The following is a 17,930-nucleotide window of genomic DNA, read 5'->3' as shown; positions in this document are numbered from 1 at the left end:
CTGAATATAACCACATTTCCACTTGGATAATCTCTGTACCTTTATTCTTGTAGCACTGTTACCTTGTGAACTTTGAATGGGCACGCCCTTGGTACGCAGATTGTCAGCCATGAGGTCAGCAAGGTGTTGCATAAAGATCCAGAGGTCATGAGTTAGCATAGCATTGAATAGTACGAAATTAAATATTAAATTATATTTAAAAAATAATAATTTTAAGGATCACGTGATTATTTGTATTTAGAGAGTTCCTACTCGCCTTGTCATTAGCTGGACAAGCCCTCCAGTCTGTGTGATCATTTGACCATTGGTGAGCAAAAAGACACATGACTGAGTTTAAAGATTTCCCAATGCAAAATGACTTGGTGTAAATAGTCTGTGGTGCTGCCAACTGATCTGAGACCACCCAACAGGGTGTGCTTCAAGTAAAAACCTCAGAAGTAACTGCTGGTTAATTTGTGGTTTTAGGATACTGTATATGTGAGCAGAGTAGAGAAATTGACAGATGCTCAATGAAACCAGCAGACACTGGACAGAATACCATCCTTTCTTTGTTTACAGTTCATGTAAATGGCCAAAATGATTTAAAATCCAAGTTTAACTTTATAACTGCCATTTTGTGCAAAACTAAATATGTTTGTCCGAGTAAAAAAGGGCCCTTAGCTGACAGAAGACAAGTAAAATTCTTCTAAAAAAATGTGCTTTATTGTGACATATTGGTGAAGAAATTAAAGGCAAAATAAGTAAGTTGACAGTGGCATTCTTCCTCCTAAATGTAGGGGTTCATTTTATGTCAGACACACAGTGGAAACCTTTATCACACCAGTCCATTGTGATGATCTTTGGTCTTAATGTACAATATCAGATATTTGGGGGGGGAGAAAAACAAAAGAACAAGACAAAATTGTTTCAATGAAGCTTTTTATTATGGAAAGAAAGAAAAGAAACTGATGCGCAGGATGACAACACACTGTCAACACTCAAAGTAGGGCAACAAGAACAAAAAGTGAAGAACCTGACACCCCCCCCCCCAAAAAAAAAAAACAAAAAAAAAAAAAACAAAAACACATGCACAGTGACTTAAACTCAAGTGTTGTAGAACTTTGGTGTTAAATCAATAGAAAATGATGAATGTGTGATTTCAAGTGAGGTGTAAAAAAAAAAAAAAAAAAACCCAAAACAAAAAACTACAAGGATACTCACACATGCGCACACAGCCTCCCCCCTGCCACCCACACCCACACCCACACACACACACACACACACACGTCCCCTGATAGGAAAGACCTGGCTGAGAATTCTTACCAAAAGGCAAGAGAGAGGGAAATTACAGATCTGAAAGAAAGATGAACAAAAAGCTAGATACAATGGACAATATGCATTTTTGCCAAACCAAATACTGACAAACGGTAGGTAGAAAAATATCACAATGATACAAACAACATTTTCAGAGGAAGATGATCATTGAGGGGTTGACAAGAGTGGACCAAACAATTTTTAGAAAAACAACATTGCACTGAAACCATGAGTGGAGCACTCATCACCTACAAAATGCTTATGTGGAAGAGCAAAAATGTTTAATGCGCCTTTCAACTAGGACAATGGAGGAAGTGATAAAGTACTGTAGGATTTTTTTCACCGTAACATGACCCAAAACCAATCAATGAAGCAAATAAGGTTTGTTAGGGGGGTGCAATCCCTTGATGGCACAACAGAGCTTTTCCAATCTTCATTGTAGCATTTTATAGTTGTACAACGCAAATACATCTGACCATATATGGCTGAGTTGTTCTCTCACACCATAAGAAAACACTAATGAGATGATGCTGCACTGTGTGGACGTGTTCTAGACATTTATGAAGAAACATTGCTTTGTGCCTCCACAGGCAGTAAGGCATCAATGCCACGGTGAGGTTCTTCAGTCCTTTTGCGGTCACCCAGTGGTTTTTTTCTCTTCCAACACTGGAGGGCTGTCTGGATGGGCAAGGACTGAGCACATATTTGTTTGGAAGCTGTCCTTTTTTAAATAGATGTTGAAAGCTATGGCAATGCAGTTCACTATACAAGGTTGTTTGGGTGCTGTTGCTGAAATACACCAGGCAACATTGAAGTTTTTTCCCCCAAAAAAAAAAAAAACAAAACAAACCAAAACCTTGTGACATATTTAAATTTGTCATTTTCTTTAATGACTAAGCAAGTATAGATAATGTGTGAGTTCAGTTATTGGATCAAAATGAAATGTACGGTGAAATTCACTGTGATGACCTGGCCCACATTACTCTTATGAACCCATCCTTACTGGCCTTGTCAAGTGCTCTAGACACACAAACCAAACACTCTGGTTGAATTACACCCAAAAAAGGTTTATTGCCATAGTAGCTAATGTTGCAGCATTCGGTTTGCGTGGCTCCTCTCAAGGGTAGGCACTGAGGTGAAGAGCAGTTAAAAAGTCTAGGAGGGGAAACAACACACACCATCTCCACTGGTTTTACATCAGGGCTGGACGCGGCCAGGTCTCTGCCATGTTTAAATCAGGAGGAAATGGTGCAGTTTCCACACTGTCCAGACTCCATCTGATACTATCTGATATTCCTTAAAAGACACTAACCTAATGACAAACATAAAAACGTGGCACTCGACCCATTTACTGTGAGATCCCAGACCATTTAAAACAACAAGAGGAACACCTCTGAAAATGTGTAAAATACTGGAGAAAGATGATTCCCCTAAATGTGGAGCTGTGCCACTTAACTGTGTGCCAAAAAAAAGGGCTAAAAGCTAGCCATCTGACAGGTATAACAACAACAAAGAGCTTCATGGCATTAAAAATACACAAATGAATTTGACAACTATTTGTCATAAGAATAAAACCTATGATTCTATACTAATGGATTACACCTGAACCCCTGTTAAAGATATGAATCCTGTTAAAAATAATTTCCTTATTTGGCAAATAATAAGATGAGATAGGGGGATGTAGGAAACAGAAAAACAAATGGCACAATTTTATCTGAGGTTTCAGATCAAAACCATCAAACACAAATTGCAAAGTACTCCATTGTCTAAAATAAAGTAACTAATTCTACATGTAATCAAAGCAAAAAGAAACAAAATCACATCTATGTAATGGCACAAGCATACTGGGAAAAAAAGAATAGTATGGAGACATTTACCCAGCCTTTGACGATCAAAGAACTTAAGTCAAACTTTTGTATAAAGATACTTCTGTGTCCACTTTAAAGCATATTGTGTGTGAAAAGACTGAAATACTCTTGAAATATGCCATGTACAAAATATCTCCCCATATAAACAACATTCACACAAGGCACTTTATTCGGTAAGAAAAGAGAATCACAGTCCTTTCGACTACCAGAAACTGCCTGCATAGCAACAATACGAGGACAAAATATTTTCAGACTTCTGTGTGGTACCACAAAAGATGGTTCAGACAAAAGATGTTTTGTTTTTTTTTTGGTTTTTAAAATAAGCACTTATCCGAATAGTAAAACTTTGTTGTTGTGAAAATAAAGACCAGAGTTCATATCTCTTAGCATTTTTGTCCCCCATATTACCAACTTAGGACGCTCTGTACACTTTCTGGTGTGGTATTTGTGAGACACAGTGCTCCTGGGTTATTAAGTGGGGTTTTTTTCTGATGGCACGCAGAAGGCAGCCAGACTCCAGGAGATGAGAGCACAGACAGGATTAAAGTTTCCACAGTGAGACTCCAAGGCGTCCCCTTGGGGCAGAGACAAGAGGGGCGCATGTGGGAAGATCTGCCTGAGTCTGAGAGATGTGGTTGCTGAAAGGGGCAGAGATTGACAGAGAGGAGCATGGAGAGCACAGAGGGTGCTGTGTTGTGTCCTGCTACCTGCTTCTTAGATTCTGTAGCACTCCATAAACCTCCTCTTCTTTGCTGAGTCCCTCAAAGAAAGGCAGCAGGTCCAGCAGCTCTGTGTCATTCATGTCATCAAACCAGGACTGGACTGGGACCTGATCAGAAGAGGAAATCATACCCTAGTCATCTTCTGTTCTGCCAAAACAACCATGACATTAAGTAACTTTTATGTTTTTGGTGCTCTGTAAATGAGATTTTAAACAATAATATAGCACAAAACCACCGAGTGACATCCTGAGCAGAGAAAAAAGTGACACCCTCTGTGTGTGTTGTAACCCGAGTCTCACTCTTCTGGTTGTCAGCCTGGGATCATCTGCATGTTCATGCATGTATGTGTGTTTTTGTGCATTTGAGTCCCTCTCCACTTTCATGAACAGACTGTCCAAAGACATAACCCAAACAGGTAAAATAGTGAAGTTAGCAGCTTTCACATGAAAGCAACAGATCTCAAGTGAAAATGAAGAAACCACTTTATGCTAAGACTACTGAATCAAATCCCATTGAGCCAGTGAACCGTTAAAACCATCTAGTGGATTTTTTGTGCTTTTACCAGCTCCGAGGGTCATTTGTATGACCCTTGTCTGAACACTAAATATGGGGTTTTGTGGCCTAACAGAAATTAAGAGGTGTGGCTGTTGGGACATTTCTTTAGGCTTGAGATACTGCTGGTCTAGTGTGACATCTAGTGGCAGTACCAATAATCTACAGATCTATTTTTAATACCATTAAGTTTTATAAGTTACACCTTGCATCATATTTTCTTATTTTCAGAATTGATATTCTTTCAGAACTGTAGCTTATATAAGATCAGAGTATAAAAAAGGAAACAAAAGCAAAAATATGGAGACTGAGTCTCCTTGATGGGAAGCAAAGCATACACACATCATTATTATTGGCTTGTAAAGGCTCTGTATGTGCTTTTAGACTCACGGCGTTCTCGGGATGGAAGATGTAAGAGGCAGGTGAATTGTCAACAATGATGACATTGTTGAGCTCTCGTCCCAGCCTGCTGAGGTCTTTGACGTAGTTTCCTCTGTGAAAAACACAGGATTCTCTGAAGAGTCTTGCTCGAAACACACCCCATTGGTCCAACAGGTCTGCCACAGGGTCTGCGTACTGCAGAACAAATATTAGACATATTCAGAATTTTACAGCCAAATTAACCAACAAAGTGTGCAGCACAGCAGTATATTGTCTAGTACTGTTGCCCCACAACAATAAGGTCGTGGTTTCAGTTCCGGCCTGGGGCCTTTCTGTGTGGAGTTGTTCTCCCTGTGTCTGTGCAGGTTTCCTCCCACCGTCCAGACATCATGTTTAGGCTGATTGGTGACTCTAAATTGACTGTAGGTCTGAGTGTGAGTGGTTGTTGGCCCTATGATGTACAGGAGACCTGTTGAGGGTGTACCTCGCCCTCACCCAGTGTGAGCTGGGATTGACTCCAGCACCCTCGCGACCCGAAAATGGATAAGCCGTAGAAGGTGAATAAATGAATGAATGAAACAACAAAGCAATTTCTACATAGACGCAATGTATACATGACAAACTAGAGCCTCTTCTGTTGTATTGTATGCCATTCACCAATCTACGCTCAATAATGACATTGTGATTTATTTTTTTTGTTAATACTCGCAAGTGTATTTAAATGGAAACAGTGACGTAATTGCAATTTAGCTCGGATGTCTCACACTTCTCTTGATAATCTTTGAGATTTCCACTCTGTGACCATCTAAGATGATTTGTAACCACCTCTTGATACACATTTTCACAAAAGACCATCAGAACAAAAACCAAACCATGGCGATTAAGTATTTGCCTACAGAACTCAAAGACATCATTATTACCAAGCAAAGATCTGGCGAAGGCTACAGAAACACTGCAATGAAGAGTCCCTTCAGCACAATGCACTTCATAATTTTTTTTAAACAAAAGTACTTTTGGAATTCTTCCCAGACCTGGCTGCCTGACCATACTGAGCCTTCAGGAGAGAAGGACCTTGCTAAAAGAAGTTGTTATGCTGGCTGAGCTCTAGCTCATGTGTGCAGATGGAGAAATACCATAGGGACCATCACAGCAGGGTGGTCAGACAGAGGCCTCTCCACAGGGAAAACAGCATGAAACAAAAAACCTGACGGACACAGGAACTAAATTCTCTGGTCTGATGAAACTTATCTTGAACCTTTTGGCCTTAATTCTGTCTCATGTCCACCCATCTACTACTCAATACCATGTAAAAGGGGAAGCATGAAATACATGTCATGGAGATGTTATTCAGTAACAGCAGCAAGAATACTGAGCAGAGTTGAGGAAATTCCCAGCAGAGACACATTTTCCTTTAATTAAGTTTTAAAACTGTGTTCTTTTTTACATCTCTATCATTGTGCAGCATTGAGTGTGAATAGATGAGGGAAAACATTCAATAATACTGTAATACCAAAAAATGTGGAAAGATGAAGGATTATCACTGATTTCTGAATACACCATCATTGTGTTCGATGCTTACGAAATGGGAAAAAGTAGAAGAAAAAAAAAGACAAATCTATATACTATACTATTATTCCAAAAGGAAGCAGAGCAGGTCAACTGAGTTCACCAGACAGGGAAGATGCCTCAGGAAATACTACTCTACTCTGGACAAAAAGCTCTAAAACCTAACTCTGCCGCTTAACTCAGCACGAGGAACATTTGACATCCCGGAAATCTCTCTGCATGTTACTGATTCTACATTTTTAAACTTACCCATGCTGTATTGGCTAAGATGCAAAAGATGCAGATGGACAGCAAATTAGGGACAGTGTGAAAATTCAGACATTACAAAAAGAGATTGAAAAAAGTACACATCAGAAAAAGGAAATAGGAGGCATTCAATTTCCCATCAATGATACTGAGTTTTTAATCTGAACAAAAGTCAGAAGAGAAAAAATATCCAGGCCTAAAACACTACCTTGGCAAGACTGGCTGTAAACAGCACACATTCAAATAGCTCTCCCATCTTTCGAAGAAACTCGTCCACATGGGGTCGTTTCAGCACATACACCTAAAGGAAACACCAAAGATTTTAATGCTGATTAGAAAATAACATTTTTATATGAGGTCCACATTTCACTCCTGTTTTCATTAATGTGATTTATAGCACTATGAAGACAATGCACTGTTATGTGCAACAACAGCTTTACAAAAAAAAAAAAAAAAAATCATAAATAAATAAAATAAAAAAAAATACACACACATTGGCCTATTAACTGTCACCTTTAAAAGACTTAGATGTCATTCATAGTTTGTCATCCACTCATGTCTGTTCGCCAGTCCAGTAGCTGCCACCAAGGGCAAGTAATCAAGAATAGGCCAACCATGATACACACAGCCTATCCTGGATTACTTGAACTGGATCACAGCCAATCTCTCTTCGAGATCTTCATATAGGAACAAAATGGTGTTTGTGCAACTAACTTTCATTAATAATGTTTTATTGTTGTGGTTAGAGTACCTGATGAACGGTACCATCAATCTCCACTGGAACAATAAAATCAGCGTTGCTGATGGGCTGTAAGAAGCAACAACATAATCAAGTGTTACTCATTGTCAATTTAGTACCTCTACTCACCAGCAGAGGTCGAACCATTTACACTTAGAAAACTGCAATTCACATTTTAACAGAAGGTAATTGGTCTCTGTTTTACCAAAACAAATCCCCTAAGGATACTGACTGTAACCTCTGCACTAATCTCACACTCTAGACAACAGGAGTCATCCTTAGCCAGATGCACTGAGAAGGATTTGAGGGGGGGAAAGGAGGAGGGGGGTGTAAGCAGGAAAGGGAGCATAGTGGCTTCTACACTCAATTCAAGTGTTGCCCCCTGTGACTTTTCATCATCAGCTGTCCTTCAGTCTTTTAGTCATCATGCTGGTTTTATGCTAAAGCAGATGATATTGACCCTGTGCTCACTGAAGTACACACTTTTCTCTTGCACTTGCGTCTCTTGCTGGCTTTGTTGATATAATGACCATGTGAATGACCACAACTTTAACTTCCTGAATGTTACCTGATTGAGCCCCGACAAAAATTATGGCAATGTAGGTAAGCAGTCAAATAATAATGAACTTCAAAACAGAACAGACCATCAAAAATAAATCCTACCTTGAATGAGCTATGGACTAGCGTTTCATCCAAATCAATCACCACACACTTTTTGCCATAGTCGGATATCTTCATCTCTGGTAGGAGGTATTTGGCTGGTGGCTGTGGGGAGGAAAGGCAGATTATGTCAAATACATGGACAGAGAAAATGTGTCAGAGAGAAAAAGACAGAAAAGAGCTTGTTACAAACATATAACTGGATAAATTAATATGTAAAGCTGAGCAGAAAAGCTGACACCACGTTAGGAAGAGCATCTCCATGGGTAACAATGTAGCTGAGATAAGCCACATCCTAAATGATGTGTTTAATGAGCCTTCATAATCGCACCATATTGGATTCTTCATCACCAGACATTCTCCTGCTAAAATACCTTACCCTCCATTCAAATATTTTATCTATTGAGTTAAATCAAGTTTCTTCATGCAAAGTTGTTGCACTCAATCAGTTCAATTTCACTGAAATCACTCAAACTGGTTCAGGTGTGATGTGCCAGGTCATGTGGGTACTATTCCTCAATATAGGAAGCGTGATGTATTAAAAATCCATTTACATTGGAAGGATCTAAGAAATCGCACTTCATATTGTCAGGAGTGGATGATTTCACTAGTATTTTGGCCCGACTGCTAGATTACCAGATCAGATCTAATGTTTTTTCTTACAGGATCAATTAGTTTGTTTTTTAGAAAAGGGTGAAACCTGTGTAGGAGCTTCACTGGGAGTTTTTGCTATTCAATTGCATGGATAAGTAGAATAATAATGGATTTACTCATTGTGTGTAAACTGCTGCAGTACTTATTACAAACAGTTTTAGACTTGGCTTGTTAGACAGTTAGTGTCACAGTATTTCTGAAAGCATACAAACCACCAAGTGTCACTCATGCAGATCAGGCACTGAAGCACCACTTAAACCCATAGGTGCATAAACACCTTCCACACAGCCAGTGCTACGATGGGCTGAAAATGATCTGCAGTATGGTAGCAGAGCTAAAGCCCTCTGAGGAGCACTGGAGCCCACACAGACAGGATGTGCCAGCACCAGCCCACTCAGCCTGCATGCAAAGGAAAAGAAAAAAGGCAATACATACACTAGGGACAGGGATGACCTCGACCTGGTCACACTACAACACATGAGAGATAGACACAAACATACAAAACAGGGTGAGGGGTAGGAACAATAAAAACAAAGAAAACAAAAAAATAAATAAAATAGAAAGTTTCATGGATATAAAGGAGATAAAGAGAAAACAATTGACAGAGACAATTTAAGAGAGATTAAAAAAAAATGTTTAAATCACAGGAATATTCTAACATCTACACATTTTGGACAGTAAGTATATAGTGGTGCAGCAGCTCACCTTAGGAGGCGATCCGTTTTCCTCAACAGGTGGAGGCAGTGAGCTGGTGTTAGTGTTGGTGGCTGGTGGCTCCACATTGTAGTTGCGGAAGCAGCAGAAGAATGTGCTGAAGATGCTCCGGCTCCTCTGTTTCTTGAGGCTGCTGTTTGACTGCGATGCTATCAAAGTGACAAAGTGGGGGGGGGGGGGGGGGGGGGGATAAGTTGACATGCAAATCAGTGTTCTGTTGTATTAATGGACCAGGCAGAAACTGGTGGGTATTTACATGGTAAATTGTGGGTAGTGCTAAATTTTTGAGAAAACACTCATGAGTTCATCACAACTCTCTTTGTGACCACTATGGTGTGAGCTACACTGTATCACAACAAAAGGTGAGACCTTGACAGTGTGATTAAGTGGTATTAATTCTGGATTTGTTGACCAGTCCGGGCAGAACCGATCAGAAAATAACTTTGCTGGCCTTGTGACTTGATCAGTCATACATAGCGACAGTTCAGAGCGTACTCTGCTCTGATTGCAAATCGCTTCTCATTCCAGGACTATGGAGCAGCGCCTAAATCAGACACTGAGATTTTATTAATAGCGACAACTTGGAAGCTGCACACTCCTCCCCTCTTTTTGCCCCGATGTGGCTCCCTTCATCCTGATTGGCTGACAAGTCTCCATTTTGAACGCTTCCTTTCGTTTCCCTCCCATGTTTCAGCTGTCAGGTGAGTGACTGAAGCAGCCTGGACATGCACAAGAAACGAGGGGAGGGAGGAGGTGGGAGGCCCTCAGACCCCAAAGAGCCTATACAAGGCTGCATTCCTCTCCACCCACTAGCCCCTCCTGCTTACCCCCTTAGCTCAAACAACTAGAATGCTGAAGAGCAAATAGCATTATGTCATGTGTTTTGGCACTGCCATATTACGCCACTCTGTTCTCCTGGACTTAAACAAATATCCACAAGGAAACACTGCATGAAGAAATACATTCATAAATTTGGCTTAAAAATTACATTAAAAACTAAGTTACTTTGAACAAGAGACTTTGAAAAGCCAATATAAATTCCAGAAGTATCTCGAACTTTGCAAAGCATTTTCCCAAGAAAATAATTATTTATATCGCAGAATGTTTCAATTCAGTATTCCACAGGTCTAAGTATATATATATATATATATATATATATAGGTATATATATATAGTATATAGTCATAGGTATCAAACACAGACAGAATCGCAACAGAATCATAGCTGTGTGAAACATTGTCTACCCTCTATCATCTCTCCATCACTCCCATTAATTCCTATTTATGAGTGTAGGCATACTGTGCTGGTCACATCTTCTCAATGACAGGAAAACCCTGTCCTAGACAAGTGAAGTACAATATGCAGCCATGAACAAGAAAAACATCAAAACATTCAGTGAGTAAGTAAACCTGAACACATGAAATTGCTCAGCAATGTAGTCGCATGCTGTTATTATATAATGCTTTATGATACAGTAAATTTAATTGCCATCTTTAACAATCATACCTTGCATTGAAGATGTGTTGAGCATTCTTTTTATCTCCCAGAACATTGTTTCACAGACACAATGTTCTGACCGTTTGGATATAAAATATAATTTTATACATAAAATGCACTTGTGTAAAATTTTCCCAGCTTTACCATGTAAACTTTGCCAAATATGTAATTGGTAAGACTACGGTGATCTTCACTGTTATCCAGCAGTGTTTAATAAGTTCATCTTTAGGTCCAACCATTTTGCCATACAATGGCATAAAAGATTAAAGAACTGGCATGTTTTATAAAAGAACAGATTAAAAATGACTTTGCACTTTCCATAATTTTTGTAAATTAAAAATCGGTCACTGTTTTTGATATTTTTGGTGTAATTCATATGAAATCCCTCAGGAAAGCTCCTTGTGATCTTATCAAGTGTCCAAAACAAAAAAGGGGCATTGGCATTTTTGCAGGTGCTAACTGGGAAGAGGAATAAAACTGGATGATCCTTAAAAAGTTATTCCAGAATCAGAAAGCAGCCTTGAGCACTTTTTATAATACTGCAATGATCAACTCACTGCAAAGTAATAAACTTACATTAGGTTTGGTTTAACTCGTTAAAAAATTCTACAGAACTTTGCAACTGGATTTAATCTTGTCAATTCATCACTGTATTACAGTAAACTGGAACACTAAGCAGTTTGTGAGCTTCCTGTGACTCATCACTACAACTGGCTTCTGTGTTTATTTCCTGCACAAAGACCCTCAGAGAACTCCCAGGACTAGAGTCATGAACAGAGGGGAACTGGGCCTCAAACACAACACTCATCTCAAATAGATGGCGGGTAGTAATTTTCTAATGAGAGGGTTAACCGAAAGAAGCTACAAGTCAAATTCCAGTACTTTTATTCATACCTTCCCAACAGCATATTTCAACTCCTAAGTTTTAACCAATATATGTGTGTGTGTGTGTGTGTGTGTATGTGTGTGTGTATGTATATATATATATATATATATATATATATATATATATGCTGTGTGACTGTGTATGTTCAATGATTGAGGATGAAGCTGGAGTCAGTTATGGAACCATTGTAAAAAACTGACAGCATGTCTTTGTACTTGCCTTCTGCATTATATCAGCCAGATTCAACCATTTAACTTCTTTAACTTGTGAACATGTTTTTCTATTTCTGTTGTCAGAAAACAGGAGAAGGTATGAAATAATGTATGAAATGCAGCCTATTAAGACCATGTCAAGATTTGACAAGTATCATCTAAAAATAAATAAATAGATCAATAAAATCAGCACACAAAAGTTAAAACACCAGTGTAATGATTTCAGCTATATTGGCCATTATTTGTAAAATGACCACTCAGAGAAAACTAGAACCAACAGAATATTTCTAATTCCATCTTTCAGGAAGTACAGCCCCTCTGCAAGGAAATAAAGTACTGCTCTGCAAGACTCTGTACAGTGTAGACACATGGAGATGCATCTCTCACTTGCCAAGCAGCACTGGCAACTGTCCTCTAAGGTAATAAGCTATGGGTTATCCAGGATGTTGCTGGATGTGTCATATTTTTTTCTTTTCTTTTTTTTTTTTTTTTTTTTTTTTTTGGGGGGGGGGGGGGGGGGGGGCACTAAGGTTTCTGAAAAGTAAGATGGTTACAAATCAGACAATTCCATCAAATTAAACCACTATTTAAATGAACAAATTTTAAAGGGCAAATGGTCAAGAATGTAAATCCCAAAACTCACTTAGCTGACCAACGGTCCAACCTAATGATCATGGTCATACTGCATTCAGCTTGATGACTCGGTAAATCAGATATTTACGTTTGAATGGTTGACCCTGCTGTTGTGGTTCAGTCCAATCGTCCAAAACTGACGATTTAGTGGGAACAAAATACTTCCTGTGCTGTTCCTCTTAGTCTTATTCCTTTGAAGCACTGTATATCCAGAACTAGGCTGTCCACATATAAAGATATTATCAAATATTAAGCTGTAGGCTTTACAACATTCTTCAGCAGGGGTCACACGATGTAAAGTACCCAAAAGCTCAGTCATTTTCTCTCTAGCTCAGAAGTGCACATCATGTCCTTGACACGTGGTTAGCTTTGTGGTTGTTGACACAACACACAATTTTGGATTTTGGGTTAGTCCTGTATACCAGCAAGTTTACTCACTCCCACACTCCTTGATCTAAGCCGAACAGTGTATCTTAAAATACTCCTGGCTGAAGCACCAAGCATATTTCTCAGTGAACTTACGTTACAAAAAGTATAAATAAATAGTAAATATGATCATCCAGAAGACTTTAGTGTCTATTCTTTTAATCTACAGACAAATGCAGCTCCATAAGAGAAATTACACCACCCCCCCCATTAAAAAGTATCTGTATTCTCAGTAAAGGTGAATGACAAAAGGAAGATGAACATAGAGGGTCTAATGACTGAGTACTTGCTCTAACCAAGTGGTTTCTCAATAGATGAGCAATGGAGACACTACAAGCATCTCAGTCTATAGATAATGTTGGATTAGGACAAAATGAATTTACCTGCATGTGTGATAAAATGAAGATATGAACTCCACATAGAAAGATGGGAAAATGAGGCAGCCAAACCTCTAAAATATAAAATGAATAACAGTGTTCCAGCAATTTTTTTTTATGTAATTTTCTCGATAATAGGTTTAACACAATTTTCTTGGTAGTTGTTGAAAATCTACAGCAGAAGCAACAACAACAACAAAAAAAAAAAACTAGACACGTTTGTTAGGCAAAAAATAAATACTGAAAAAAACTATATGGTTTAAATATTGTGACCATCATTGAACAACTGCAATGCTCAATACATACCACCATACATAAATCAATCTTAAGGAACGTCTCAGATTATGACTGTAGCTTTATCAAAAGGGTAAATGGATCATGTAAGAGGCACCCATTCATTTCACAGATGCATTAAAGTCTCGGTTCAACAGTCTCAGAGTTTTGACTTTAAATAGTTGAGACCCCACTTCGTCAACACCAATGAAAACCTAAATAAGAGAAGAGACCCACGAAGCCCACAGCCTCAACATTCCAAGTTTGAAAATGAAGTCCCCAAACTAAGCTACATAAAAATTGCTAGAATGAAGAACATTATCATTGTCATCTTTGCAAGTAGTTATACTTGGCCTCGAGGTCAGTGGTGCCCTGGCCAACAGGGCAGCAATTCTATATTTAGGCTGCTGCTTGGCAGCCAAACCAGTGTGAAAGGCAGGCACATGTCATAAGACAGCCAGTAAAGGAACATTGAGAGCAAAGGTGGTCAATTTTTGTCCAGACAGTTTGGAGCCTGTTCAAGCAGTTGAAGACTATCTGTTAAATTCCTTCAAGACAGCTGCTGGGATGGGATATATTTTATTTAATTTACAAAAGACATTTTACTGTCTATGTATTAAAATGACTGAATTGTGTACAATTAAGTCTTTTAAACTCTTAAATATAAATTAAATACAGTAACTTTTTGAATTTTGGCATAACAGCTCATGAATATGCCCAACAAATTCAATCATTAATGTTTATAAAATGTTACCCATAATATCATAGCGATTACACGGCCAAACAATTTCTAAAATGATGACAATATATGACCATGGGATGATTTTGTTGTGTCTCACCCTTGAGTGAAAAACTGAGAAGTGAATCAATCAGCAGTTTTACTGCTCTACTTTATTTCGCATTACAGATAACAAGCATTAGGTGTGATTTTCATAGAGGTACGACTGATAAATTGACCCGCTGTCTCTGATTAAGATGCTTACTTGCTAACTTGTCAATATTAGAATAAATGATTCAATAATGACAAAAATAATTTTCTGGAAAAGTGGCTTACACATCAGAGCACTCAAACTCAGACTCATAAATCAATGCAAGCATTAACATATACCCATAATTACTAAATTAAACTTAGAAAACCATCATTTTCTCAATCTTTTAATTCACCAATTTATAAACAGTCTATATACACGTATCACATGTTCAACATGGTGCCTCACATTTGCCGATTTACACTTACTACTGGTTACAAGGGGGGAAGAATTTTCAAAGACACACACACACACACACACACACACACAATAAAAGAACCCCACAACAAATTTGCTTTCATGAAGTAAGAGTCTGTATGGTCTGGCATTTGTACAGGAAAGTTACTTAAATCATTAGCAGGGGAATTTTCCTGTGAACCTACCACTCAATTGGCTAAACATTTCAACTACTTATACCAACTAACCCCAAATTACTTCACTTTTTCCTAACACAATAACACAAACACCAAGGGCTAAATTATGATTTATAAAACAACAGCAAGCCTTTGAAAACACCCTGTCATATGTTGCAAAAATAACTGCACTGAAAATATTCTTACTGAAACATAAAAACTTGTTTGTAATGTGTGTACGTTTGCTGTTGGAGCTGCATATTTTTTACAGCCATGCACTGCAAATAGTGTCCCATAACTTCTACATACCTGCAATGGTTATCTCTTATAACACCCACATATGTTCATGACAGAATCCAAGGTACTTTCTGGGGGATACTTTTGTACCCTCAGAGGAGAATGCATTGTTAAGCTTGAAAGACTTAAGTTCTCACATTACTAATGGAATGACAAATGAAGTTTGAGATGTGATACTGATCCACATCCCATGGGCTTGGGTGACCCAGAAAGCATCAGAGCAGTTCAAAGAATGGGAATGAATGAAGTACATTAGCTGGTATGGTCTTAAAGGAGAGATTTAACCTCCACTCAGGATCATTCCTAAGAAGAGACACAGATCTGAGACCCCCTGTTAATATTAATGATTATGGAGTGAAAATTCCCACTCAAAGTAACGATTGTACCAGCGGTAGAAATTATACTAACCATTTTAGGCTGTCAGTGTCATTGGATAATACACTACACAGATAATCAGCACACGATCTTCGTCTGACACATTCAATGTTTACAACACAGTCAGTGCCTGACTTCTATGTAAATCTCTCAGTCCCACAAAACGACCACAGACATGCTGGCCTCTGCTACATTCACGATTCACATCTGAGGAGAAATGCTGCGTCGATTCGCTCGACATTTTATGTTCCACATCTCTCAAAGCTGACAGCCCTCCTCTGTCCCAACGAGCACTTGGCTGTCCCTCAGACCCAACCACGGCCAACTTCTCAGCCTCTTGTGATCGTGATTCATGAAATCAATCACCTGTACAATCATTTACGCCACTTACGTATCCAAACAACAAGTCGAGATATTTAGAAGCGAAAGCTCGGAATAAAATGCTTTACTGGCAACATTTGCAATTGGACAACATATATGTTTATACTATTAACTGGACCCACACATTTCTTGACTGGAGCGCTCTTCATACTGAAGGCGCAACAAACAAATGTTAAGCTTGCTAGACAACTTATTCAGGCCTCTGATAAACTTGTTGCTTACTACGAGTTTAGCTAACGCGTGTTGTTTTTCCAGGTTTTTGTCCAACAGGCAACTGGTGTTTTCAATAAATAGAGTAGCTAGCAAGCGCGAGCTAAACGCTAACGTCAGTTGAGAAAAGTAGTTAGCTAGCTAGCATTAGTTATTCGTCCACAACTGGCTCCTTCTTACCTTTTTCCTGGTTAAAAGATATTATTTCCTCCTCCTTCGGGTTGGAGACCTGGGTTATTATGGACATGTGGTCCATTTAGACGGGTGGTTATTCCTGCTGTTTCCCACAACGTTGTTCGTACTAGCGCGCTTGCTTCGCCTGCTAGCTCCTCTCCGCTAGCTGTTCAGGTCGAGGGTGAGCAGCTAGCCCGCAGAGCCGTGAGACCGTCCGTGGCCGAGGAATGGGGCAGCGGGGATAGCCAGCCAGCAAGCACGGTGGTGAAGGGAAGCCAGTAAATGGCTGTCATTTATGGCTCGCCCAAAAATATCATCGCTACAAACAAATATTTTATGGGCAAAACCGACAGCGTGTGTGGCTTAAAAAAAACACACACACACACACACACAACAAACAAACAAAAAACAAAAACAACCGACGTTAAATCGCTAACTAGCTTAAGTTAGCAAGTAGCTTGTATTAGCGAGTTAGCTGAAAAGCTCCGATCATCCAAATGGTGAGGCCGTGTGCGGAACAGCGCCGAAAACCCCGGGAAGCCTGTCGGAGACTCCTTCTTGTCCGAAAAAAAAAAAAAAAAAAAACACGCACCAAACGCGAAGTTCTTCAAAGTTCGCCGACACTTCTAGGCACACAGTTCATTTCTACTGGCCCTACGGTCCCCGTGCAACATGGAGGCTTTATGTATTTGGAGTTGCCTCTGAAGCGGGGGCTCTCGGAGAGGGAGGGGGCGGTTTGTTTCTGTGATGGGTGCTCTCAGGCAGCAGCTCCGGCTCGCCGCACTACATTGCTCAGATGATGCAGCTGGGCGGCTCAAGCTGCCTCTGCTCTGTAATTACTGCTGGCCGCACCAAACAAATCATAGCTCTTTGTTATCGGCATCGAAGGAAGCAGTCACACGTAATATGGTTAAAGCAACTGTACACGCTGGACCCGATCTACGGCTTTGAAACAATCTAGGGGGCAAATGACAGCTTATTCAAGGACCAAAACAAATACTTAATATGATCCCCAAAACCTCAGTGCGTGTTGTTGCCCAGCGGGTTTGAGAGCTGATGGTTTGGAAGGCCGGGCGCGCCCCCTGGTGGAGGAATGATGAAAACGCCTCTGTTAACGGAGACAACATACTGAGCAACACCTGCACTTGGACGCAGCCACATCAATTGCATTCAGTTTTTGAGTAGGTGATTTCTAGTTCCGCTCTATTTTATCCCCGCTCTGCTTCCAATAAATCCACATAATTTTGGGAGTCAATGAATGAAAACACTCAAATCATCCAATCCCTGATGCCTGCATATCATGCCAGCATTGTGATGCAGAGGTTTGGAGAGAACATGTTATCCCATATAGTTACTGTCAGCTGGTTAAAAACCCGTCTTGATACAGTGAATATAAGGTTGTGTTTAATTTAG

At 39.5% G+C, this 17,930-nt stretch overlaps 1 protein-coding gene across 2 annotated transcripts; it reads right to left on the bottom strand.

The window, feature by feature from the left end:
• Positions 1-3,420: 3,420 nt before the first annotated feature.
• Positions 3,421-17,258, bottom strand: LOC115057170 (CTD small phosphatase-like protein). Of its 2 annotated transcripts, XM_029524067.1 has the most exons (8): positions 16,524-17,258; positions 9,387-9,544; positions 9,117-9,149; positions 8,031-8,132; positions 7,380-7,436; positions 6,837-6,929; positions 4,826-5,011; positions 3,421-3,990 (listed from the first exon to the last, which is right to left on the bottom strand). In XM_029524067.1, the coding sequence occupies exons 1-8, from the start codon at positions 16,597-16,599 to the stop codon at positions 3,865-3,867; spliced, it is 831 nt and encodes a 276-aa protein (XP_029379927.1). In that variant the 5' UTR covers positions 16,600-17,258; the 3' UTR covers positions 3,421-3,864. The 2 variants fall into 2 exon arrangements, with proteins under 2 accessions (XP_029379927.1, XP_029379928.1); XM_029524068.1 differs by lacking the exon at positions 9,117-9,149.
• Between the last annotated feature and the right edge of the window lie 672 nt (positions 17,259-17,930).

Source organism: Echeneis naucrates, chromosome 17, assembly GCF_900963305.1.
Source record: "Echeneis naucrates chromosome 17, fEcheNa1.1, whole genome shotgun sequence".
Taxonomy (NCBI): domain Eukaryota; kingdom Metazoa; phylum Chordata; class Actinopteri; order Carangiformes; family Echeneidae; genus Echeneis; species Echeneis naucrates.
The sequence above is the reverse complement of the archived record's forward strand: the minus strand, read 5'-3'. Positions and strand labels throughout refer to the sequence as shown.

Bases quoted from the DNA above. Each gene is read 5' to 3' on its own strand.
- LOC115057170 (XM_029524067.1), bottom strand. From the start codon at position 16,599: ATGGACCACATGTCCATAATAACCCAGGTCTCCAACCCGAAGGAGGAG. The intron at 8,133-9,116 runs GTATGTATTGCC...TCCTCCCCACAG, and splicing joins AGGTCATCCCTGTCCCTAGT to CCACCAGCCAAATACCTCCT. The intron at 7,437-8,030 runs GTAGGATTTATT...TGCTTCTTACAG, and splicing joins TAGTCCATAGCTCATTCAAG to CCCATCAGCAACGCTGATTT.